At 44.4% G+C, this 26170-nt stretch overlaps 1 protein-coding gene across 3 annotated transcripts; it reads left to right on the top strand.

Annotated features, from left to right (window-relative positions):
• Positions 1 to 1486: 1486 nt before the first annotated feature.
• On the top strand, positions 1487 to 25881 carry ghdc (GH3 domain containing). 3 transcript variants are annotated; one of them, XM_024386974.2, is made up of 11 exons: positions 1487 to 1581; positions 2481 to 2780; positions 15755 to 15951; positions 16150 to 16344; positions 16677 to 16796; positions 16983 to 17280; positions 22336 to 22531; positions 22999 to 23070; positions 23249 to 23382; positions 23553 to 23641; positions 23944 to 25881. In XM_024386974.2, the coding sequence occupies exons 2-11, from the start codon at positions 2492 to 2494 to the stop codon at positions 24160 to 24162; spliced, it is 1809 nt and encodes a 602-aa protein (XP_024242742.1). In that variant the 5' UTR covers positions 1487 to 1581; positions 2481 to 2491; the 3' UTR covers positions 24163 to 25881. The 3 variants fall into 3 exon arrangements, with proteins under 3 accessions (XP_024242742.1, XP_024242743.1, XP_024242741.1); XM_024386975.2 differs by having other exon boundaries at positions 1535 to 1555; XM_024386973.2 differs by lacking the exon at positions 1487 to 1581 and adding an exon at positions 1856 to 2173.
• Positions 25882 to 26170: the final 289 nt, after the last annotated feature.

The following is a 26170-nucleotide window of genomic DNA, read 5'->3' as shown; positions in this document are numbered from 1 at the left end:
TGCTGAATTTATCCAAACTACATCTATCTGAATTTCTGTCGTTGTCCATTTTGAAAGTGCTGAACGAATAGGCCTACCTCGTCACAGCTCATTTGCTTATACTTGCTTTTACTTAGCGCAAAGTGTTAATGATATAAGAATAAACATTATGAATTTACTGAACATAAATGTAATAATGTTTGTGTATGGTTCAAAAGTCCAAACTCATTTTGGCGTTCATTATTATTGAAGGAGAAAGAAGTTCTTATCCACAGGGAGTCAGGAGTAACCACATTTGTTGAAGAAAGTCAGCCATGTCAGCTATGCTTTTAAAAAAAGCAGGAAATGTGGCTGAATGAACTGTTTTGCTGCCAGACTAAGCTCCGCTGATAGCCAGGTGTAGAAGTGGTAAGGATTCACTCCATGGTGCTGAAAGGAAAGCTCTGCTGTTGGCACAGCTTTATGTAGGCCCTAACAGTTTGTGGGCACTGTTATAGTCCAATTAATGCAGGCATGCATGTAAAAAAAAAGATATATGTTGATTGCCCCACCAAGATTTACATGCTAAAATTGCCACTGGGATCTGGTATACCTCAGATCTAAATCGGATAGGTATTGATTTTGGGGTGAAAATGACTGGTTGCTGTCAGTCTCGGATGGGAATTTTACAGATCCAATAAGGTTCGTGTAACAGTATAACTGTCCCCTCGCCCATACCCGGGCGCGAACCAGGGACCCTCTGCACACATCAACAAAAGTCACCCATGAAGCATCGTTACCCATCGCTCCACAAAAGCCGTGGCCCTTGCAGAGCAAGGGGAACCACTACTTCAAGGTCTCAGAGCAAGTGATGTCACCGATCGAAACGCTATTTAGCGCGCACCACCGCTAACTAGCTAGCTATTTCACATCCGTTACATTCGGATCTCAATTTTGGGATACGAAAAGACCTCTACCTCCAATTCCTATGATATCGTACGACCACTAATCCATTTGTAATGTAATATAACGTAACATATCATACTAAATGGGGGGGGATCAAGTTTACATCTCAAATGCTAGGCATTGCCCTGAGGCCAGGTTTCCTGCTGACACCACGGAGGAGGTGAATGTCAGGAACCCAGAAGTTCCTGCTGTGACTGCTGGGCTGGGGTCCGATGTCTCTCCAGGTGCCTTTGTCTCGTCATTTAACCTTCAAACAGCCATGTTTTGACACCTAGAATCCAACCAACACGAACACTGCAAGCACTGGTTGAAAAGCAGCCATAAGTAGTAAGACAGAGTAAGTGGAGAGACATTTGCTGCCGTTCAGATGTAGATTGGATTGGACTGTGACTGAAGGAGTGGGATGTGTCTATGTTTGTATTTGCATGTCCTTTTCTCCGCCTTTTACCAGCAATGGATTGTTTTATTTGCTCGTTCATTACCCAGTACAGTAGGTGGCGGCAAAACAGTTTATATGTTGTAGTCTGCCAATAAACTTTAAAGAAGAAGAAGAAGAATCAGCAGAGAGGAAGAGGCGAAGCGAGAGGGGTATACTCCGCCCAAAATTCATCTACACAAATAAGACCATGAAGTGAGGAATTTTTGTCAACAAAAAATGTAATTACTAATTTGCTATGTGAGGCTTATTTTATCTAATATAAGTGTCGTAAATGTTAGGTTGTTACGAATGCACTGACATACGTGGACGACCGTGGCATTTCGGCAACTTAAAAAAAAAAGACTATATTGCAGTTGTGCCTGACATGCGTATCTGCCCTCTCATTGGCTAGAATCACAGATAGTTTAGATATAACAAATCTTTGCTAGAATGGTCCCATCTGATCTCGCCTCCCTTCTATCTTTGACGAAATGTATATCCATTGTTAGTGGCCACTCGACCATCTTGTCTATATAATAGAACATCTTTGGTGACCGGTCGAAACAAGGAAGTGAAATTCTTGCTTTAAAACATCTTACAAAGTGAAGAATCCTCATGTTTTAAACTTAGTTAACGGACTAGACAATGCTTTTCCATTCGTTAAAGTTAACAAATTGACAGCTTTAACGTGAACGAAAACCTTTTTATCTTATTTTGAAATGATTTATGAGTTGATCAGTTCGATGACTATATTAGGGCGGTCGAAATGTATTCGTTGTGCATTAGTCATTACAATTCTCTCCATTATTATAGCCACTGGACAAAGTCTTGGTAAGCTATATTATGAATATTTGAAGTGAACCATTGCTTTGACTACTGAACTGATAGCCTAGCGGTGATGTATGTGCGCTTCCATGGTAATAGCCCGTTTTAAAGATTTGTTCATTAAACTTCCTGTTCCTGGTGGGAAAATAACTTCTTAGTCTATGTTCAAAAACAACTTAATGGAATACGAACAGCCTATTGCTATTTCTGACGTATGTAGATTGATCATGTTTATCGACTGGTTGTTTTGGATGTGTGTAGACCAACAGCGCTCTCGCGTGACCGATTCTGTGCTTTCCACCTTGTGTAACAGAGCTCCTCGGGATGATGCGTCCTTTGCCCAGTGTGCTTGGAGTCCTGTCTCTGGGTGGAATGGCGCTGCTTTGGAGGGACCTAAGCTCGAAAGTGAAAGGAGAGAACCGGACTTTGAGCAGTCTGCTAAGCCAGTATTTTGCCGTGAAGGTTGTGGGTTGGCTGGGTAAGCGGCAAAGAGGGAAACTGGAAGCCGATACGCTGAATATACGGCAAGTTCAAGAGGAAACTCTTCTAAAGCGCCTGCGCAAGAACGCTGACACATGTTATGGAAAGCAGTATGATTTTAGCTCAATCAAAGGTAATCATTCCACGTTATTATAAGACACTTGCATAATAATGCACATTTGTTCACTTGCACAATATAGCCCACCAATGACCGTGCACGTTCTGCTCTCAGCATATTCGACCTCAGCAAAAGCTTGTGATGTAAGGTCATTATGCCAGTGATGTAACTTTTTGCTAAGTGATTGACTGCCTCTACGTTCTGATGACATGCTTGCGATAACTCACATCACGTTTCCTCAAATTGCATGATGTAGGCTAGCCCAAGAATGTAGTCTTTTAAATGTAGTTTAGATGAGCCTACCATTACTAAAGCCTTTTCAGACAGTAAATCGGATTCAGTCTTTTACGATTACGTCTTGATGTTACCAAATTAAATTGATACCAACCAGGCCAGATAGTACGATTTACGTGAGTTCTGCCATCTGGCCAGGTTGGTTGACGGCAGAACTGACGCAAATCGTACTAGCAACCAACCTGGCCAGGTAGTAGGATTTGTGTCAGTTCTGCAGTCACATTCTGCGATTGGTTTGCGAGACTGGTCAGCCGATATAGGCTACGTCAACTGCAGCAGTGTATTTGATTTGTGCATGTGCCAGCAGCTCAGAAAAGGGTGCATTTGCACCGCACTTCTGGGCATTCCTGCATCTGCCCTCTTTATACTTCTAATTGGTCCATTTTTAACTTGGGACAGGCGTGAGACAGGGGCGCTCAAGTACAGTAGGTGGCGTTAATGCACAACGTTGGATGCCAGCTGCGGATGAACCCCTCAGATGAAGGGGTGGGGCAATGGATACATCCAACGTTACATTATTGTGCATTAACGCCACCTACTGTACTGGAGCATCCCAGCCTCCTGCTTGCCCTAATTTAAAAATATACCCCGTCTGTCGGGCACTGTTTTCCCGCAGTTCTGTTAACAACAGCGAGGGAAGGTGTTTGGCAGGCTGTAAGCAAACGTCACTGTGTGTTAGCTTTGTCAGCTAGTCCTAAAGAGGACTCCAGTTCACAGCAGGCAGGTGGCGGGATTGACTGTTTTTTAGCTAGCTAACTATCAAGCTAGTTAGCACACAGTGTTGCACCAGCCTCCCGCTAGGTGGGTGTGACCGGTAGGCCTGCACATTTTGGGAAATACTCAGAGGTGGGAATTAACGGGAATATATGGGAATTATTGGAAATAAATGCAAATGAATATTAATACCATTTAAATGTAGATGTTTTTTGCATTGGATATATTTACCATTTCATATGGAGACAGAAACAGAAACATTTTACCTTATCACAAGTAGACATAATTGGAAATGATTAAATCCTTCCAATAGAAATAAAAACATTTAGTTACAAATTGAACTTTAATTAAATGAGTTGACTTCACATGGGATGTTTTCACTGAACAACAAAAGAAAGGGAATATTGAATGATCCCCCATTATCCATCGCATCTCCCAATAACATTTTCAATATACATCTGTGAAATGACAGTCTAGAAACTAAAGCTTTGGTTGTCTTCCTCTCAGGCTTCCATGTCTTCTCCCTGGACTTCCTCAATGTCCAATTTTTGAACATCAGACTCTGAGGCCTCATCTTCACAGTTACTTTCCTACCTTGTTGAGGATAGCTCGTTGTCGGGCGCAAAAAGACTCAAATTTGCCTGGATGGCCACCAATTTTCTACCCTTGTATTGGTCAGCCTGTTATGTGCTTTGGTGTGTGTGTTCCCAAACAAGGACCAGTTGCCCTCTGAGGCGGCTGATGTTGGTGGGATTTGGAAGATGGTGGAGGCAATAGGGGAAAGGGCCTCAGATCCACAAAGTCCATTCCACCAGGATGCTCTTGCCAGCATACTTGGGGTCCAACATGTACACTGAGGTGTGTATGGGCTGCAGGCAGAAGTGTTCACGCTTTTTGATGTATTTTAGAACTGCAGTTTCCTCTGCTTGGAGCAACAGTGAAGTGGGCAGGGCAGTACAGATTTCTTCTCTTACATCTGCAAGCAGAGTCTGAACATCAGACAGAATGGCATTGTCTCCCTCAATCCGTGCAATTGCTACTGCTATAGGTTTCAGGAGTTTCAGGCTGCTTACCACTTTCTCCCAAAATACATCATCCAGGAGGATCCTCTTGATGCGGCTGTCCATATCGGCAGACTGTGATATGGCCATTTCTTGGAGACTCCTTCCCCTCCAGGAGACTGTCAAACATGATGACAACACCACCTCAACTGGTGTTGCTGGGCAGCTTCAATGTGGTGTTTTTATTCTTCTCACTTTGCTTGGTGAGGTAGATTGCTGCTATAACTTGGTGACTCTTCACATACCTAACCATTTCCTTGGCTCTCTTGTAGTGTATCCATTGTTTTCAGTGCCATGATGTTCTTGAGGAGCAGATTCAATGCATGAGCAGCACAGCCTGAACATATGATGGAAGAATGCACTGTGCATCCCGGGCTTAACTTCCCATGGAACATTTCTGAAAAGTTTCCAACCCTTTGCAACCTTAGCTTAGACAGTGTCCTTCCCCCCTGCCTGTCGGGCACTGTTTTCCTGCAGTTCTGTTAACGACTTGTGAGGGCAGGTGTTCGGCAGACGGGACCACTGACTATCGGTATCTAGCTAGCAGGACTCTGGGTTCATGCAGAATCCAAATGGGGTGCTAATGCATGAACCAATGGGATGCTCTAGGAGGGGTTGTACATACATATTTTTTAATATAACCTTAATTTAACTAGACAAGTCAGTTAAGAACAAATTCTTATTTGCAATGACGGACTACCCCGTCCAAACGTGGACAACACTGGGCCAATTGTGCACCGCCCTATGGGACTCTCCATCACGGGAACCAGAGACTACAGTGACGCCTCTTGCACTGAGATGTAGTGCCTTAGACCGCTGCGCCAATGCCGGGCGAGCCAAAAGAGTGGTTCCCTGACCGGGAATCGAACCCGGGCCACGGCGGCGAGGGCGCCAAAATCCTAACCACTAGACCACCAGAGATTCTAGGCGGAGTTGTTCATGAAGGAACCAATGGGAGGCGCGGGGGCCAGGGTGCATATAAAATCAAAGTATAAAAAGGGGTTCCTGCAGATGTTGGCTGCAGTCAAATAAAAATCAAATCAAATTCACCTTACAGTGAAATACTTACTTACAAGTCCTTAACCAACAATGCGGTTTAAAGGAAAATAAAAGTAACAAATTAAAGAGCAGCAGTAAAATAACAATAGTGAGGCTATGTACAGGGTGTACATCTACAGAGTAGAGGTCGACCGATTATGATTTTTCTTATCAAATGTATTTATATAGCCCTTCGTACATCAGCTGATATCTCAAAGTGCTGTACAGAAACCCAGCCTAAAACTCCAAACGGTAAGCAATGCAGGTGTAGAAGCACGGTGGCTAGGAAAAACTCCCTAGAAAGGCCAAAACCTAGGAAGAAACCTAGAGAGGAACCAGGCTATGTGGGGTGGCCAGTCCTCTTCTGGCTGTGCTGGGTGGAGATTATAACAGAACATGGCCAAGATGTTCAAATGTTCATAAATGACCAGCATGGTCAAATAATAATAATCACAGGCAGAACAGTTGAAACTGGAGCAGCAGCACGGCCAGGTGGACTGGGGACAGCAAGGAGTCATCATGTCAGGTAGTCCTGAGGCATGGTCCTAGGGCTCAGGTCCTCCTCCGAGAGAGAGAGAGAACGAAAAAGAAAATTAGAGAGAGCATACTTAAATTCACACAGGACATCGGATAGGACAGGAGAAGTACTCCAGATATAACAAACTGACCCTAGCCCCCTGACACATAAACTACTGAGACAGGAGGGGTCAGGAGACACTGTGGCCCCATCCGATGATACACCCGGACAGGGCCAAACAGGAAGGATATAACCCCACCCCCTTTGCCAAAGCACAGCCCCCACACCACTAGAGGGATATCTTCAACCACCAACTTACCATCCTGAGACAAGACCGAGTATAGCCCACAAAGATCTCCGCCACGGCAAAACCCAAGGGGGGGCGCCAACCCAGACAGGAAGATCACATCAGTGACTCAACCCACTCAAGTGACGCACCCCTCCGAGGGACGGTATGAAAGGGCCCTAGTAAGCCAGTGACTCAGCCCCTGTAATACGGTTAGAGGCAGAGAATCCCAGTGGAAAGAGGGGAACCGGCCAGGCAGAGACAGCAAGGGCGGTTTGTTGCTCCAGAGCCTTTCCGTTCACCTTCACACTCCTGGGCCAGACTACACTCAATCATATGACCCACTGAAGTGATGAGTCTACAGTAAAGACTTAAAGGTTGAGACAGAGTTTGCGTCTCTCACATGGGTAGGCAGACCATTCCATAAAATTTGAGCTCTATAGGAGAAAGCCCTGCCTCCAGCTGTTTGCTTAGAAATTCTAGGGACAATTAGGAGGCATGCGTCTTGTGACCGTAGCGTACGTGTAGGTATGTACGGCAGGACCAAATCAGAGAGATAGGTAGGAGCAAGCCCATGTAATGCTTTGTAGGTTAGCAGTAAAACCTTGAAATTAGCCCTTGCCTTGACAGGAAGCCAGTGTAGGGAGGCTAGCACTGGAGTAATATGATACATTTTTTTGGTTCTAGTCAGGATTCTAGCAGCCGTATTTAGCACTAATTGAAGTTTTATTTAGTGCTTTATATGGGTAGCCGGAAAGTAGAGCATTACAGTAGTCTAACCTAGAAGTGACAAAAGCATGGATTAATTTTTCTGCATCCTTTTTGGACAGAAAGTTTCTGATTTTTGCAATGTTATGTAGATGGAAAAAAGCTGTCCTTGAAACAGTCTTGATATGTTCTTCAAAAGAGAGATCAGGGTCCAGAGTAACGCCGAGGTCCTTCAGTTTTATTTGAGACAACTGTACAACCATTAAGATTAATTGATTCAACAGAAGATCTCTTTGTTTCTTGGGACCTAGAACAAGCATCTCTGTTTTGTCCGAGTTTAAAAGTAGAAAGTTTGCAGCCATCCACTTTCTTATGTCTGAAACACATGCTTCTAGCGAGGGCAATTTTGGGGCTTCACCATGTTTCATTGAAATGTACAGCTGTGTGTCATCCGCATAGCAGTGAAAGTTAACATTATGTTTTCGAATGACATCCCCAAGAGGTAAAATATATAGTGAAAACAATAGTGGTCCTAAAACGGAACCTTGAGGAACACCAGAATTTACAGTTGATTTGTCAGAGGACAAACCATTCACAGAGACAAACTGATATCTTTCCGACAGATAAGATCTAAACCAGGCTAGAACTTGTCTGTGTAGACCAATTTGGGTTTCCAATCTCTCCAAAAGAATGTGCTGATCGATGGTATCAAAAGCAGCACTAAGGTCTAGGAGCACGAGGACAGATGCAGAGCCTCAACGCCGATCCTGATTATTGGAGGACCAAAAAAAGCCGATGCCGATTTAAAAAAAATATATATATATATATGAAAATTACAGGCCTCATCTTTTTAATTAAGAGGAGCCTCAAAGAAGAAGTTACAGGTCTGTGAGAGCCAGAAATCTTGCTTGTTTGTAGGTGACCAAATACTTATTTTCCACCATAATTTGCAAATAAATTCATTAAAAATCCTACAATGTGATTTTCTGGATTTTTCCCCTCATTTTGTCTGTCATAGTTAAAGTGTACCTATGATGAAAATGACAGGCCTCTCATATTTTTAAGTGGGAGAACTTGCACAATTGGTGGCTGACTAAATACTTTTTTGCCCCACTGTATATATTTACATTTTTTAATTTGATTTGTAATAATGACAATTACAACAATACTGAATGAACACTTATTTTAACTTAATATAATACATCAATAAAAATCCATTTAGCCTCAAATAAATAATGAAACATGTTCAATTTGGTTTAAATAATGCAAAAACTAAGTGTTGGAGAAGTAAATGTGCAATATGTGCTATGTAAAAAAGCTAACGTTTGAGTTCCTTGCTCAGAACATGAGAACATATGAAAGTTGGTGGTTCCTTTTAACATGAGACTTCAATATTCCAAGGGAAGAGGTTTTAGGTTGTAGTTAATATAGTATTTATAGGACTATTTCTCTCTATACCATTTGTATTTCATATATCTTTGACTATTGGATGTTCTTATAGGCACTATAGTATGTGTAACAGTGTAACAGTATAGCTTCCGTCCCTCTCCTCGCCCCAACCTGGGCTCGAACCAGGAACACATCGACAACAGCCACACTCGAAGCAGCATTACCCATCGCTCCAAATCTCAGAGCGAGTGACGTTTGAAACGCTATTAGCGCGCACCCCGCTAACTAGCTAGCCATTTCACATCGGTTACACCAGCCATTAGGCTGATAGGCTTGAAGTTATAAACAGCGCAGTGCTTGCGAAAAGCTGCTGGCAAAACGCATGAAAGTGCTGTTTGAATGAATGCTTACGAGCCTGCTGCTGCCTACCATCGCTCAGTCAGACTACTCTATCATATCATAGACTTAATTTTAACATAATAACACACAGAAATAGTCATATTCAGATTCCAAGAACACAGGATGAGATGTTACTATCCTTTGTGCAAGCACTTCCAAGAGTTCATGAACAGTGAGCCTGGTAAAATTTGGGGAGTGCATCGTCAGTAGTGTACCTTTTGGTTCCTAGGGTGTTTCGGCCTTTCACACTATACACCCTCCCCAAAGGCGGCCAGCGACAGGGTGATCAATCCTACGCTTGCGTCCCATTCCAAATTAGTCATAGGAGTTGCCTTGTTGTTGATAGCCAACATCCCATGGGACTATGAATGGCAGGGGCATCCTCCTCCCTGAGTCAAGCATTGTTGACCGCAATACCTCCTGGCCCTCTCACTTCGGGCCCAGCTGGGGTCTTTCCTCTTCATCCAGAGCCACTGACTGCTGCCTTCTGCCGCCTCCGATACAGCTTTGATTGCCGAACGCTGGCTCTGGCCCTTAATTCCCAGGTCTCTAAGCAGTCTGGTTGTAGATGTTGCCACAAAACCTCTGCAGCCCACCTCCACTGGTCGGACTTCTGTGTTCCAGCCATGATGCCGTGCTTCGGCAGCTGTTTCGACAGATGTTTTCGCTCATAAGCCTCATCTACTGAGTCCTGCCAGGGTACTGTGAGCTCAATGATGAAGACCTTGTTGAGCGAACGGGACCAGAGCACCATGTCAGGTCTTAGGGTGGTGGTTGCGATCTCCAGAGGAAACACAAGTTGCCGGCCAATGTCAGCTAGCATTTTCCAGTCGCGGGCCAAGCGCAGCTGGTCTCGCTCCAATGGTGTAGAGCCGCTCTTCAGTGGTTTAGCCCCTTCGTAGACAAAGGTCGTCCGTAAGGGGTGTGATGCTGCTGGGGGTGGTAGGGGGGTGGCAGCTCGCTTGTCCTCCAGGGCGGACGCAAGATTTTTAAGGACTTGGTTGTGACGCCAAGTGTAGCGTCCTTGTGTGAGGCTTGTTTTACACCCTTTGAGGTTGGCTGGCATGGAACAGAGGGCACAGTCCGGATCTTCACCATACCATTGGTGAAGATTAACTGGTGTTGGAAGAACGTCATATGTTGCTCTGATGGAAAAGCTCAACCGCCTCGCTTCCATGGCCCACAGATCCTTCCAGCTGATCTTCCTCTTCTCCACACTGTCCCATCGAGTCCACTGTCCCTGTTTGGCAAGAGAGACTGCCTTGGCCCAACTTGCAGCCTCCTCCTGATGGCGTACTTCCTGCACTGCCATCTTCCGCCGCTCTGGTGCAGTGGCCTTACTCCAAACAGCATGGCTAGTTAGCCCAAGGCCTCCTCTCCCTTGCTGAACATGACCCACAATGTCAGCATGTCTGAGGGCTGCTGTTGCCTCCTGGACTGCTTTTCCTGGCCTCCATTTGCACCCAGTTGCCAAGGTCAGCGCATTGTTGCTCACCACTGGGTCTCGAGATTCATTCAGTGTCATCTGGAGCCTGGTTTTTGCACACTTGAATTCCTCTGTTAGACTGGTGAGGAGCAGCTTGAGGACACCATCTCCATAGAGGCCTATAGTGGTAAGGCATCGTGGAACTCCGAGCCACTTCTTCTTTAAGTAGCCTGTGACTCCTCTTTCCATCTTCTCCACTGTTGAGATTGGAACCTCATACACTGCTAGGGGCCACAACACCCGGGGTAGGAGACCAAACTGCATTAATATGGTCAAAACTATCATTTCGAAAACAAACCGTTTATTCTTTCAGTCAAATACGGAACCGTTCGGTATTTTATCTAACGGGTGGCATCCCTAAGTCTAAATATTCTTGTTACATTGCACAACCTTCAATGTTATGTCATAATTACGTAAAATTCTGGCAAATTAGTTCGCAATGAGCCAGGCTGCCCAAAATGTTGCATATATTACCCTGACTCTGCGTGCAATGAACACAAGAGAAGTGACACAATTTCACCTGGTTAATATTGCCTGCTAACCTGGATTTCTTTTAGCTAAATATGCAGGTTTAAAAATATATACTTCTGTGTATTGATTTTAAGAAAGGCATTGGTGTTTATGGTTAGGTACAGTCGTCCAACGATTGTGCTTTTTTCACAAATGCACTTTTGTTAAATCATGCCCCATCGATTATATGCATGCAGGACACGCTAGATAAACTAGTAATATCATCAACCATGTGTAGTTATAACTAGTCATTATGATTGATTGATTTTTATAAGACAAGTTTAATTCTAGCTAGCAACTTACCTTGGCTTGTACTGCATTCGCATAACAGGCAGGCTACTCGTGGAGTGCAATGAGAGGCAGGTGGTTAGAGCGTTGGACTAGTTAACTGTAAGGTTGCAAGATTGGGTCCCCGGAGCTGACAAGGTGATAATCTGTCGTTCTGCCCCTGAACAAGGCAGTTAACCCACCGTTCCTAGGCCGTCATTGAAAATAAGAATGTGTTCTTAATTGACTTGCCTAGTTAAATGAAGGTATAAAAAAATCGGCACCCAAAAATACCGATTTCCAATTGTTATGAAAACTTAAAATCGGCCCTAATTAATCGGCCATTCCGATTAATCGGTAGACCTCTAGTACAGAGTCAATGTGCGGTGGCACTGCTTAATTGAGGTAATATGTACATGTAGGTAGAGTTATTCCAGTGACTGTGCATAGATATTAAGTTATCTATACATAGTCACTTTAATAATATAGTCACTGGGATCTGCAGCCTGCAAGGGCGTTCCTGCATGTGGGCATTCCTGTATCTGCCTGACAGTAGGGAAGGAGTGGTGAAGGAAACTGTCTACCGGTCGTCCCCGCCTCCCGCTAGCACAGCAGGCGGGAGTGACACCTTGTTATAACTAGCTAGCGAGCACACCGTGTTGTACCGGAGAAAACAATGTCTGACAAGCTGGGGGTGACACTGTGTGCTCGCTAACTAGCTAGCTTGCTTGTTAGCACACGTTATCGCCCCGCCTCCTGTGTACCTGAGAAAACCGTGCCTGACAGGCAGGGGGCTAGGGCGACACCGTGTGCTAACTAACTAGCTAGCTTGCTTGTTAGCGACATGTGTGCTAACTTTCTAGCTAGCAAACAGTGTCACCCCCTTCTCGTACATACCGGAGAAAACTGTGCCTGACTGGCGGGGGCTAGGGCGACACTGTGTGCTAGCTACCGTGCTAGTTAACAAATGGTGTGGCCCTAGCCCCTGCCTGTCAGGCACAGTTTTCGCCCTAGCCCCCACCTTCCACCTGCTGTGTACCGTACTAGCTGGCTAAGCTAGCACACATGTTCCTTTGCTCCCGCATGCTGAACACCTTCCCTCGCTGTCGTTAACAGAAAACAGTGCCCGAGAGGCGAAGGACACTGTCTACCGGTGTATGGCTAGCTAGCTACCATTGTCGCCCCGCCCATTCTTCTGTGGAATTCATCAGCAGCTGGCCCCCATCGTTATTGTGGATTAACACCACCTACTGTATTGGAGTGGCAATGGCTTCTTCCTGTCCTAGCATAAAAATCGACCAATCGAAGTATAAAGAGAGGTTCCTGCAAGAATGCCCACATGCAGGAGTGCCCTGACTTGCAAGCCGCAATTTCACCCTTCTCGGATCGACTCGCAACACCAACCACATTACACAATAAAGGCAAAAAGGTTCTGACACTTTGTCGGAGCCTACGACCGCATGTACCGGTACTTAATTTGCAGACTTCGACCATGTCACAGTGAACGAGCCAAGACGTCTGACAATTGTTTACAACCTAAGAATTTGTCTACGACGTGGAAATTTGGTCTGAGAAGGCAATATCGCGGCATAAGTAGGCTAAAATCGTACAGCCTGCAAAGGCGTTTGTTTTTCCAGAGGTAGACTGTTTTGGCTGCCAGAGCCATTCAAATACTCCATCTAAACGTTAATGGATTCTCGATTGCTATACGATTCTAGAAATAAAGCCCTTTTTTATATCACATCAAAATGAAATAATTTCACAAATGCAAAACATACTCTTAAGTGTAGACTGTTTTAACCCGCTTTATCACAGTTTCAGGCGACCAGTATTTTTCAGTTACAATATATTTTGGGCGGCCTCCTTCTGTTACACACAGGTGTTCGGAGCATGCTAGATGGTAATGCTAGATAGCTAATTAGCATAAGTGGTCGCCTCGGTCTTCCGTTTGTCTTCCATAAACACGTGCTGCAACATGGAGCTAACCCTAAAGGCAAAGACTGCTAAAGGTGTGTAGTAATTTAACCTTTTATTATTAATTCTCGTTGATATGGAAGATACCTTCATCAATAGGCATTAAAGGTACACAACCGTTCAAGTTTGGGGTCACTTAGAAATGTCCTTGTTTTTGAATAACCTCAAATTGATCAGAAATACAGTATACACATTGTTAATGTTGTAAATGACTATTGTAGCTGGAAACAGCAGATTTTTTATGGAATATCTACATAGGCGTACAGAGGCCCATAATCAGCAACCATCACTCCTGTGTTCCAATGGCACATTGTGTTAGCCAATCCAAGTTCATCATTTTAAAAGGCTAATTGATCATTAGAAAACCCTTTTGCAATTATGTTAGCACAGCTGAAAACTGTTGTCTTGATTAAAGAAGCAATAAAACTGGCTTTCTTTAGACCTAGTTGAGTATCTGGAGCATCAGCATTTGTGGATTCAATTACAGGCTCAAAATGGCCAGAAACAAATAACCTTCTTCTGAAACTTGTCAGTCTATCCTTGTTCTGAGAAATGAAGGCTATTCCATGTGAGAAGTTGCCAAAAAACTGAAGATCTCATACAACACTGTACTACTCCCTTCACAGAACAGCGCAAACTGGCTCTAACCAGAATAGAAAGAGTGGGAGGCCCCGGTGCACAACTGAGCAATAGGACAAGTACATTAGTGTCTAGTTTGAGAAACAGATGCCTCACAAGTCCTCAACTGGCAGTTTCATTAAATAGTAACCGCAAAACACCAGTCTCAACGTCAACAGTGAAGATACAACTCTGGGATGCTGGCCTTCTAGGCAGAGTTGCAAAGAAAAAGCCATATCTCTGTCCAGTGTCTGTGTTCTTCTGCCCATCTTAATCTTTTCTTTTTATTGGCCAGTCTGAGATATGGCTTTTTTTTGTGTTGTATTACTCGAGACCAAGCGGTATTGGGTCTCATATTGAGAGTCTTGGTCTTGTCTCTGTGTTGGATACATTTGTACTCTATCTTTCGCGGACAGTGAGGACTCATAGTTTCTTGCCCAGACCATCTAGAGTTAAAAAAAACCGTATAATTCTCAGCTTCCATTCAGTCAGCGCATAAAACCGATTCGCCAGGCCAAATATATATAAACTCCTTTCTTGAAACATTAATATTGTTAGCAGTTGTTACTCTTCAATAACACAGACCCCAAAGCAAATCAGGGGGAAGAAAATAGGGTTATTCAAAGAGGACAAATCATAGATGTTATGCTGAGAGGTAGATGTTCATTCTCCCCTGTCCTTAGTGATTCTCTCCACAGAACAAAGGCACGGGATGTAGTTTTATAACCCAGCCCTAGCCTGTGGTTGATCAATTAGAATTCCTTGCAATACAACTGGGCCAATGGCCAAATAACAAGTATGCTATTTCAGGCTCAATGTATAAACAATTTGGACGAATGAGAACTTGCAATATAGCTATGAGTCCCTGAGTGAAACTCCTCCCATGTCTCTGACCCATTGATCATTAATCCCCCATTACAGAAAAAACACTTTCCATGGATCATTAGAACTCTATTGACTTTTAGTCCTCTTGACCTTTAGTACTCTATTGAACTCTCGTCCTCTGTGTTGTGTATTATCTTCTCTTTTTATAAAACACAAAGGGCCAGTGGTGTAGTGGGCATTTTTTTTCCCAGTGGGCATTGCTTATACTCACTTCTTAATCCCTACTGATGCGTATCAAAGTAGTGGAGTAGATGTATATGACTTATCAATTATGTAGTACAATAGAGAAATCATGCACAAAGTACCCTACACAGTCGTAAAGCACGTGAAATATATTCACATGGGCACCGCACACACAGCCTAGTTTCAGCAGAATATCATCTGCAGGCAGCAAGCGTGTGCAGCGCTCAACTGGTTTTGGGATGGAGCAGCTCACAGAAGATTGACATCGGTCATTCGGTTTGCTCCAGTCTTGGTCTTGAATCGGTCTCGATTGAAGTGGTCTCGAACATAACACGGGGTTATAGTATGGTCAGGTGTACGGTCAGGCGTACGATAAGGACAACGAACACCAATTGCATTTTATCGATGGCAATTTGAATGCACCGAGTTACTGTGACGAAATCCTGAAGCCCATTCTGGTGCCATCACCTCATGTTTCATGATAATGCGTGGCATAAATGTATTCCCAGTCGTGAAATCCATAGATTAGCGCCTAATGAATTTATTTACATTTACTGATTTCCTTATATGAACTAACTGAACTGTAAAAAAAAAAATTCATTGATGCTTTTTTATATTTTTTGTTCAGTGTACAATTCAGACAATGTTCTGTGTCCTCAGACTGTGAGGCCTTTCGTACACGTCACCCGGTGACGACGTATGAGCACTATCGTGAGCTGGTGACGCGAGTGGCGGCTGGAGAAGAGAAGGTCCTCATAGCTGAGAAACCCCTTATCTTAGCCATGACATCGGGTACATCTGGGGCCAGCGCCATGCTGCTGAGCACCAAAGACACCAACACAGAGTTCTTCCTACAGGTCAGTCAGTGGAAATGCTCCCTATTAGCCCCAATGACAATTTTCCTTAGCTACCATTACTTCACCTATCCAATTGTAAATACTGTGCTTATAGGAAGAGAGGATGACCATTTTATTTTGGTCATGACTATGTTTGTGTGTTCTTGACACTCTCACTGTGTGTGTGTGTGTGTGTGTGTGTGTGTTCCTCCACCCCAGGGCGTGGCTGTGTGTCTGGATGCCATGCGGCGTGCGTTCCCGGCCAGCGACAGCCTCCAGCGCACCACCAAGCTCTTCTACTCGCCCACCTTTCGCCAGTCTGAGGCAGGCATCCCCATTGGGCCTAACTCCTCCACCCCGGCTTCGTCCCGCCACATGCTCAACCTATACACCACACCCGCACCGGCCTTCCAGGTAGGGTTGGCACCAGGGTTGTGTTCATAAGGGCACGCTGCAGCAAAACGTTTTGCAATGGAAAGGAAAACGCTTTTGTTATTAAGGTTCATGCTGTATGTCTTTTCCGTTTTCCTCCGTTTCATTTCTAATAAACAAGAGGTCCGTGCCTTGCTCAAGGGCATAACGGCGGAAGAAACAGAATGCTGTTGTCACTGAAAACATGTTTTTCAAATTTGTAAAGTGTAAATATGCTACTACGATTAACAGGGAAACAAAAGTTATCATTGTGTCTTTTTGAACTTGAACACACTTCTATATTACTGTAATTATGGTGCCAACCTCCCTTCCAGGTGCCCAGTGAGAGAGACACCCTCTACCTGCACCTCCTCTTTGCCCTCAAAGACCCCAGCGTGGGCACCCTGGAGTCCAACTTCGCCTCCACTGTCTTTTATGCCTTCAGTGCCCTCCAGGTACTGTAGCTAGAGATGAACACACATACCAGGATTGGGAAAGCTGGTTTACTGTATTGTGTAAATACTGTATAGTTATACTCTTATGTAAAGAGCACATAGGATAAACCTCCATTGCAGCACTCTTATTACTGTGTAATTATTTATATTTGATAATGCCATCTTCTGTCCGCCCCCCTCCCCCAGGAGCGTTGGCAGGAGCTGGTGGAGGACATCAAGCTGGGTCGAGTCAGCCCTGCTCTGACCCTGGAGCCAGGGGTGAGGGCCAGCCTGGAGGGCCAGATGAAGCCAGACCCGGAGCGCGCCACCCAGCTCCGGACCCACTTCCAGCAGGGCTTTGTGGGCATCGTGCGGCGCCTCTGGCCCCAGCTCAACCTGGTGCTGGCTGTGGACTCTGGATCTAATCAGATCTATGGGGAGATGCTGCGGGAGCGCTACTGCCAGGGGATTCCCTTCTACTCACCCTTCTACGCTGCCACCGAGGGTGAGTGCACAGGAGACTCATCACATTGTGACATCAAGAGTATACAGGCTTCATCTATTGAGAATGACAATGTAACAGTGGCCCTGTCTGTGTGTCTGCCTCTTGCATGTGCATGTGTATTCATGCGAGTGTGGTAGTTGGTTGAAGCCAAAATTATAGCAAAGACCATAAGATAATCAGTGCTTGATTTAGACTAAAATAGGTGCCGGTACTCATTTTGGATGCCAGTACTGTTTTATAGTATTCTCTTGGGTATGCAATCTGGTTTCCACTCAGGTTATGGATGTTTCACTGCAACCTTAAAGGTAATCAATGATGTCACCATTGCCCATGATTCTAAGCAATATTGTGCTGCTATTTTTATTGACGTGGCCAAAGCTTTTGATATCGGTAGACCATTCCGTTCTTGTGGGCCGGCTAAGGAGTATTGGTGTCTCTGAGGGGTTTTCCGCCTGGTTTGCTAACTACCTCTCTCAAAGAGTGCAGTGTATAAAGTCAGAAAATCTGCTATCTCAGCCACTGCCTGTCACCAAGTGAGTACCCCAAGGCTCGATCCTAGGCACCACGCTCTTCTCAATTTACATCAACAACATAGCTCAGGCCGTAGGAAGCTCTGCCATCCATTTATATGCAGATGATACAGTCTTAAACTCAGCTGGCCCCTCCCCGGATTTTGTGTTAAATTGCTCTACAACAAAACTTTCTTAGTGTCCAACAAGCTTTCTCTACCCTTAACCTTGTTTTGAACACCTCCAAAACAAAGGTCACGTGGTTTGGTAAGAAGAATGCCCCTCTCCCCACAGGTGTGAGTACTATCTCTGAGGGTTTAGAGCTTGAGGTAGTCATCTCATACAAGTACTTGGGAGTATGGCTAGACGGTACACTCCTTCTCTGAGCACATATCAAAGCTGCAGGCTAAAGTTAAATCTAGACTCTTTCACCCCAGCTGCCAAACTAACCCTGATTCAGATGACCATCCTACCCATGCTAAATTACGGAGACATAATTTATAGATTGGCAGGTAAGGGTGCTCTCGAGCAGATAGATGTTCTTTACCATTCGGCCATTAGATTTGCTCCTTATAGGACACATCACTGCACTCTATACTCCTCTGTAAACTGGTCACCTCTGTATACCTGTCGCAAGACTGGTTGATTACCAGCATGGTGCCGACAGAGATAGTCGCCTCGCTTCGAGTTCTTAAAAAACTATGCAGTATTTATTTTTTTATGTATTTCTTCTTACATAGTTACCCCAGGAAATCTTAAGTCTTATTACATACAGATGGGAATATCTATTGGATATAAGAGCAACGTCAACTTACCAACATTACGACCAAGAATACGATTTTCCCAAAGCGGTTCCTCTGTTCGGACCACCACCCAGGACAATGGAGCAAAGTCCAGTAGGCGATCCAAAACAATGATGCCGCAAACAAAGCAGCCACCTGGCCAGGCTCCGTAGACATGCACAACGCACACCGCTCCCGAGTATATATCCAATGTCCAGTCTCTTGACAACAAGGTAGATGAAATTTGAGCATGGGCTGCCTTCCAGAGACATCAGAGATTGTAACATTCTCTGTTTCACGAAAACATGGCTCTCGGGATATGTTGTTAGAATCGGTTCAGCTACCGGGCTTCTCCATGCATCGCACTGACAGAGATAAACACCTCTCTGGGAAAAGGAAGGGCGGGGGTATATGCTTTATGATTAACGGCTCATGGTGTAATCATAACAACATACAGGAACTCAATTCCTTCTGCTCACCTGATCTAGAATTCCTTACAATCAGCCAGCCATTTTATCTACCAAGAGAATTCTCGTCAGTTATAGCCACAGCTGTGTACATTACCCCTCAAGCGGACACCAAGACGGCCATCAAGGAACTTCACTGGACTATATGCAAACTGGAAACCATACATCCTGAGGCTGCATTTATTGTAGCTGGGCATTTTAACAAAGCAAATTTGAGAACAAGTCTACCTAAATTCTACCAGCATATTGATTGCGCTACATGCATGCGTAATACCCTCGACCACTGCTACTCTAAATTCCGCGATGCATACAAAGCCCTCCCTCGCCCTCCCTTTTGCAAATTCGATCATGACGCCATTTAGCTCTTTCTGTCTTATAGGCAGAAACTCAAACAGGATCTACCAGTGACAAGAACCATTCAACACTGGTCTGACCAATTGGAAGCCACGCTTCAAGATTGTTTTGATCACGTGGACTGGAATATGTTCCGGTCAGCCTCAGAGAATAACATCAACTTATACGCTGACTCGGTGAGTGCGTTTTATAAAGAAGTGCATTGGAGATGTTGTGACTATTTAAACCTACCCTAACCAGAAACCGTGGATGGATGGCGGCATTCGCACAAAACTGAAAGTGCGGTCCACCACATTTAACCATGGAAAGAGGTCTGGGAATATGTCTCAATATAGCTATTCCCTCCGCAAGGCAATCAAACAAGTGAAATGCCAGTACAGGGACAAGGTGGAGTCACAAATTCAATGACTCAGACTCGAGACATATGTGGCAGGGTCTACAGGAAATCATGGACTACATAAAGAAATCCAGCAACATCACGCTTCCAGACAAACTAAACCCAGTGCCACCGTCGCGGCCCGCTAACAAGCACTGCACCCCCCTCTGGGCTGCTGGCCTAGACTAGCCGCATCCTCAAAGCATGCGCAGACCAGCTGGCTGGTGTGTTTACAGACATATTCAATTGCTCCCTATCCCAGTCTGTTGTCCCCACATGCTCCAAGATGGCTACCATTGTTCCTGTACCCAAGAAGTCAAAGATAACTGAACTAAATGACTACCGCCCCGTAGCAGTCACTTCTGTCATCATGAAGTGCTTTGAGAGGCTAGTCAAGAATCATATCACCTCCACCTTTCCGGCCATCCTAGACCCACTTCAGTTTGCACAACGCCCCAACACGTCCACAGACAACGCAATCGCCATCACACTGCACACTGCCCTATCCCATCTGGACATAAGGAATACCTATGTAATAATGCTGTTCATTGACTACAGCTCAGCATTCAACACCATAGTACCCTCCAAGCTCATCAACAAGCTGGTGGCCCTGGGTCTCAACCCGCCCTGTACAATTGGATCCTGGACTTCCTGACGGGCCGACCCAGTTGGTGAACATAGGAAACATCTCCACTTCGCTGATCCTCAACACTGGGGCCCCTCAAGGGTGTGTGCTCAGCCCCCTCCTGTACTCCCTATTCACCCACAACTGTGTGGCCATGCACGCCTCCAACTCAATCATCAAGTTTGCAGACAACACAACAGTAGTGGGCTTGATTACTAACAACGACGAGACAGCCTATAGGGAGGAGGTGAGGGCACTTGGAGTGTGGTGTCAGGAAAACAACCTCTCGCTCAACGTCAACAAAACAGAGGTGGTGATCGTGGACTTCAGGAAAGAGCAGAGGGAGCACTCCCTTATCCACATCGAAGGGACAGCAGTGGAGAAGGTGGAAAGTTTCACAGATGCACAAACGAGAGCATCCTGTCGGGCTGTATCACAGCCTGGTACGGCAACTGCACCGCCATCAACCACAAGGCTCTCCAGAGGGTGGTGGTCTGCACAATGCATCACCAGGGGCAAACTACCTGCCCTCCATGACACCTACAGCACACAATGTCACAGGAAGGCTATAAAGATAATCAAGGACATCAACCACCCGAGCCACTGCCTGTTCACACCGCTACCATCCAGAAGGTGAGGTCAGTACAGGTGCATCAAAGCTGGGACCGAGAGACTGAAAAAGCTTCTATCTCAAGGCCATCAGACTGCTAAACAGCAATCACTAACTCCGAGAGCCTGCTGCCTACATTGAGACCCAATCACTGGCCAGTTTTAATAAATTGATCACTAGTCACTTTATACAATGCACTATAAAAAAAATGGCACTTTAATAATTTTACATATCTTACATTACTCAATTCACATGTATATACTGCATTTTATACCATCTATTGCTCTTTCCCTATGCCGCTTGGCCATTGCTCATCCATATACTTACATGTACATATTATCATTCACCCCTCTAGATTTGTGTGTATTAGGTGGTAGTTGGGGTATTGTTAGTGCAGTAATACCTAACAAGGAATCTATCAGAACTAGAAGCACAAGCATTTTGCTACACTCGCATTAACATCTGCTAACCATGTGTATGTGACAAATAAAATTCAATTTGATTTTATGCTTATTTATAAAACCCTCTTACTCCCCCCTACCTGGGCCTCACTCCCCTCTATCTGAGATATCTACTGCAGCCCTCATCCACCACATACAACACCCGTTCTGCCAGTCACATTCCAAAAGCGCACACATCCCTGAGTCGCTCCTCTTTCCAGTTCGCTGCAGCTAGCGACTGGAACGAGCTGCAACAAACACTCAAACTGGACAGTTTGATCTCAATCTCTTCATTCAAAGACTCGATCATGGACACTCTTACTGACAGTTGTGGCTGCTTTGTATGATGTATTGTTGTCTCTACCTTCTTGACCTTTGTGCTGTTGACTGTGCCCAATAATGTTTGTACCATGTTGTTGTATTGCTACCATGTTGTTTTTTATGTTGTGTTGCTACCATGCTGTGTTGTTGTCTTAAGTCTCTCTTTATGTAGTGCTGTGTTGTCTCTGTTGTAGTGATTTGTGTTTTGTCATATATATTTTATTTATATTTTTTTAATCTCAGAACCCGGTCCCCGCACGAGGCCTTTTGGTAGGCCGGCATTGTAAATAAGAATTTGTTCTTAACTGACTTGCCTTGTTAAATAAATAAAATAATATATTTAGGTGCAGGAATTCCACAATACTTTTGAGCTAATCGGCAAAAGAGGTGCAGGGGCTCAAGCAGTAGTGAATCTGAGGTGCCAGTGCTCAGCTCCAGTGAGCACCAAGTCAAGTACTGAACATAATTTAGATGGTACTACACGTGTGTATCTGTATCTCTTTTATATGTGTCTCTGTGTTCCTGCACTCTTACGTTATGTCTCTGTGTTAACATCCCTGTGCCCCTGCAGGTCTGATTGGGGTGAACCTGTGGCCTGAGGAGGAGCGGAGAAGGTACTTGCTGTGTCCTCGCTCCATGTTCTGTGAGTTCCTCCCAGAGGCCAGTTTGGACCAGGAGACGCCTGAGAAACACACACTTCTCATGGAGGAAGTGCAGGAGGGACACAGCTATGAGCTGGTCGTCACCAACGCATCTGGACTCTTCAGGTAAAACATCATTGTACTTTAAAACATGCTAATATCAGGTATTTTGACTTCCATTGGTTTTTGGTTGTGAAAATCATTACGTTTTATGAAGAATCAGACTTTAATGTAACTTCAAACCAAGTTCCTGAGCAAAGTCACAATCCCTTTCAGTGACCTTAAGATGATTTGGGCATGAGATTTAAAACTTGTCATTATTGGGTACATTGACTTCCATTGGTTTTTGGTTTGAAAAATGCTAAAGTTGGCAAAAAATGGCAGTGGCTAAGTGTAAAAAAACAACATGTGGATTCCACTCTGTCCTTGTCCATAGACTGCTTACAAGGTAGGGAAACAAATATAACATTTTGTAATTTGAGTGAACTATCCCTTTAACTGAAGCTCCTGTTGTTGTTATCCAAGCACTGCATTTGTGTTGACTGATATGTGATTTGACATGGATATCTCTTCTTTTTTTTTTTGTCTCATAGATATCGTATGGGAGATATAGTAAAAGTGGTTGGCTTCCACAATCAGTGTCCAGTTGTCGAATTTCAATACAGGTACAGTACTGCATCCGGTGTGTACCTTATCTGTACATACTTGGGTTTGTGAGAATACCTGTGTTCTGATGGGGATAGATGCTGAGGGGATGGTTTTTGTGCCTGTGTGTGGGACAGTTCTAAAGTACTCTCTGTGTGTGTGTGTGTGTTCGTTTATGTGCATGACCTGTGTGTGTAGGCGGGGTCAGATGCTGAGCGTGCGGGGGGAGAAGGTGTCTGAGGTGATGTTTCTGGGGGCTCTGAAGCGAGCCATCAGCCAGTGGCCCGGGGCTCAGCTAGTTGACTACTGCTGCGCAGAGAGCGCCATAATGGGTAAGACGGCTCTACTTGCTTTTGTAGTAGTGATGCTGGGGTGAAGTTTTACTGGAAGCGTATGATTGGATGTTCACTCATAGGGGGATTAGACCATTGAAGATATGGCATATTGTATGTTGGCTCCAGCTTGATTTGTGCAGTGGTTGATCATCATGTATCTGTTGCAGGAGAGTCTTGTGGAGGTTCTGATCCTCACTATCAAGTGTTTGTGGAGCTAAAGGGGGTGAGGAACCTGACAGAGGAGCAACGCTACAAGGTAGGGAAACATTTTGTGTTCAGTTTCACTTGTTTCATTTCAGTACCTGTCAACATGAGTTCGCGTACATTTCTTTCTGTTTTATGCCAATTCCTGGAGAACGTATTCCATAACTTGTTTCGGTTGTGTGGTTACGATGGAAAATAATATATTGCTCCTGAAATATCTTCTATTTTGCCCCTCTTCTCTTTCTCAATCGCTAACTCCCTCACTTTCACACATACTCTAAAATACCCTCTCGCTTGCTCGCACACACATACAAACAAAAATATACACACACCCCACCTGCACCTGTTCACCAGTTGGACCAGTGTGTCCAGGAGGACTCGGCTGTCTACAAGTCGTTCCGGTTCAAAGGCAGCATCGGACCAATGAGAGTGCAGATGGTGGCAGAGGGTGCATTCAAGGAACTGCGTAAACAAATGATGGCCTTCTCCAACACCTCGCCCAACACGTTCAAAATGCACCGCGTACTACGCAGAAAGGAGTATGCTGACTTCTTGTTAGGGAAGACCATCTGAACTGCATTATGGGAGGTGAACTCGACCGGAAAGGGGAGATGTGTGGGTTGTGCACTGCAACCGTGGAGAGGAATATTATTCTCTATGAAAGTGAATGTAATTTGTTGACAGTCATTTTAGGAGACAGGCAATCTGTGAAAATGACAAATGACAACTATTGTTTGGTAACCCACTGAACAGCTACAGCGACAAGGGTAATTAAAATCATATGAGGACTTCTGCTTTTTTATAATGGACATCTATGTGTTAGAAACGAAGTTCAACTGGTTGTCTTGTCAACATTCTCTACCCCTGACATGGTGGAAATCAGTATCTTTCCCTCCAGATTTAGACAAAAAATCACTCAAGTCTTTTGACAATAATGGAACAACTGATTGTAAATCCACAGGCATCTAATGCCCACTCCTTCAGTGAAGACGATTTTCTTACTCTTTTGGACAGTTAAACCTGTGCTGGATAAGCTTTACACACAATGTTTATGGACATTATAATATGTTACATTTTGTTTGCCCCTATCTTGTCCAACTTCATGGACTGACTTCGCCCTTTGAACCTTGACATTTACAGACAATTCAGTCTTGTACAACAATGATTTTTATTTGCAAATAAGTGGTAATAGTGTATTCTGTTCTTACTCTGTCTTCCACCTCCACAACGAGGGCAAAGAGTAGTGAGAGTGGCGCTGCCCCTTGGCCATCTTGCTAGAGGCCAGGGGTGTTTCAATTCCTGAAGGGCTGTTTGTCTGCTGGTTTTTGGTAATTTCCTTTTAATTTGTGTTCAATTAAGACCTAGACATAGGAACTCCCCTCTAACTAATCAATTACCTTAATTGACCAATCTAGCAGCAGGAAAAGTGAAAACCCGCAGACACTCAACGCTCCAGGACTGGGGTTTGACATATGCTCCAGACCAGGGCCCGGTTTCCCGAAAGCATCTTAAGGCTCACTTCAGCATTGGAACCTTCGTAGGAGCATTGTTTAATCTCCAAACTGTTTACCAAAACCATCGTTCGTAAAGTTGCACTTGAAAACGCTGGTTATTTGCCGACTGCTTCAGACCACTGGTGGAACAGCTCAACCTGGTCTAGTAGCATTTCGCATCATTCTTTACATAAATCAGAGACACTCCACTTAGTATGGTATGATATGTATTCATTTGTGGATGTCCATCACCCATTTTGTATGATGTTACAAATTACAATTTGCTAAATGTACAATATGTTAAGAATTTGCTGAACTTATGATATGTTATGAGTTCTAGCTAGCTGGCTAACGTCAGCTAGGCTAGGGGTTAGGGTTAAGGTTAGGCGAAGGGTTAGCTAAAAGGATTAGGTTTAGAGGAGTGGTTAGCTAAAAGGTTTAGAGGAGGGGTTAGCTAAAAGGATTAGGTTTAGAGGAGGGGTTAGCTAAAAGGATTAGGTTTAGAGGAGGGGTTAGCTAAAAGGATTAGGTTTAGAGGAGGGGTTAGCTAAAAGGATTAGGTTTAGAGGAGGGGTTAGCTAAAAGGATTAGGTTTAGAGGAGGGGTTAGCTAACATGCTAAGTAGTTGCAAAGTAGCTAATAAGTAGTAAGTAGATGAAAGTTGCTAAAATGCTGAAGTCGTCTGTGATTCGAAACCTTTGGGTTGCTAGACGTTTGCATTATACCACCCTACTTCTGTTTTTTTTTTCTTCAAGTAACCACCTGGCTTATGTAACAAAATAAAACGGATTTAATTTTACTATGTTACGTCCAGTCTATGAGACCAGGCTCAACAGCTAAGTGCTTTGTTAGATGATTTTTTTTGCCCTTACTCATCACATTATACACAGAAGAGCTCCACTAGACATATAATCAAGCTGTTTATCGGTCTCTCTGTGACCGTCGTTAACTTGGGAACGAAGTTGACAACAAATACAGTTGCCAAGTCTTTGCAATTGAACAAGTGAATGATAAACAGATGCTTCAAATGTAAAACAAGATGACTGCATTAAAAAATAAATATAGTAGGCCTATACTCTATCTAGGCC

The sequence above is a fragment of the Oncorhynchus tshawytscha genome, linkage group LG24 (genome assembly GCF_018296145.1).
Source record: "Oncorhynchus tshawytscha isolate Ot180627B linkage group LG24, Otsh_v2.0, whole genome shotgun sequence".
NCBI classification, from domain to species: Eukaryota; Metazoa; Chordata; class Actinopteri; order Salmoniformes; family Salmonidae; genus Oncorhynchus; species Oncorhynchus tshawytscha.
The sequence above is the reverse complement of the archived record's forward strand: the minus strand, read 5'-3'. Positions and strand labels throughout refer to the sequence as shown.

Bases quoted from the DNA above. Each gene is read 5' to 3' on its own strand.
- ghdc (XM_024386973.2), top strand. From the start codon at position 2,062: ATGATTTATGAGTTGATCAGTTCGATGACTATATTAGGGCGGTCGAAA. The intron at 16,345-16,676 runs GTAGGGTTGGCA...CCTCCCTTCCAG, and splicing joins CACCCGCACCGGCCTTCCAG to GTGCCCAGTGAGAGAGACAC. The intron at 22,532-22,998 runs GTAAAACATCAT...TTTGTCTCATAG, and splicing joins AACGCATCTGGACTCTTCAG to ATATCGTATGGGAGATATAG.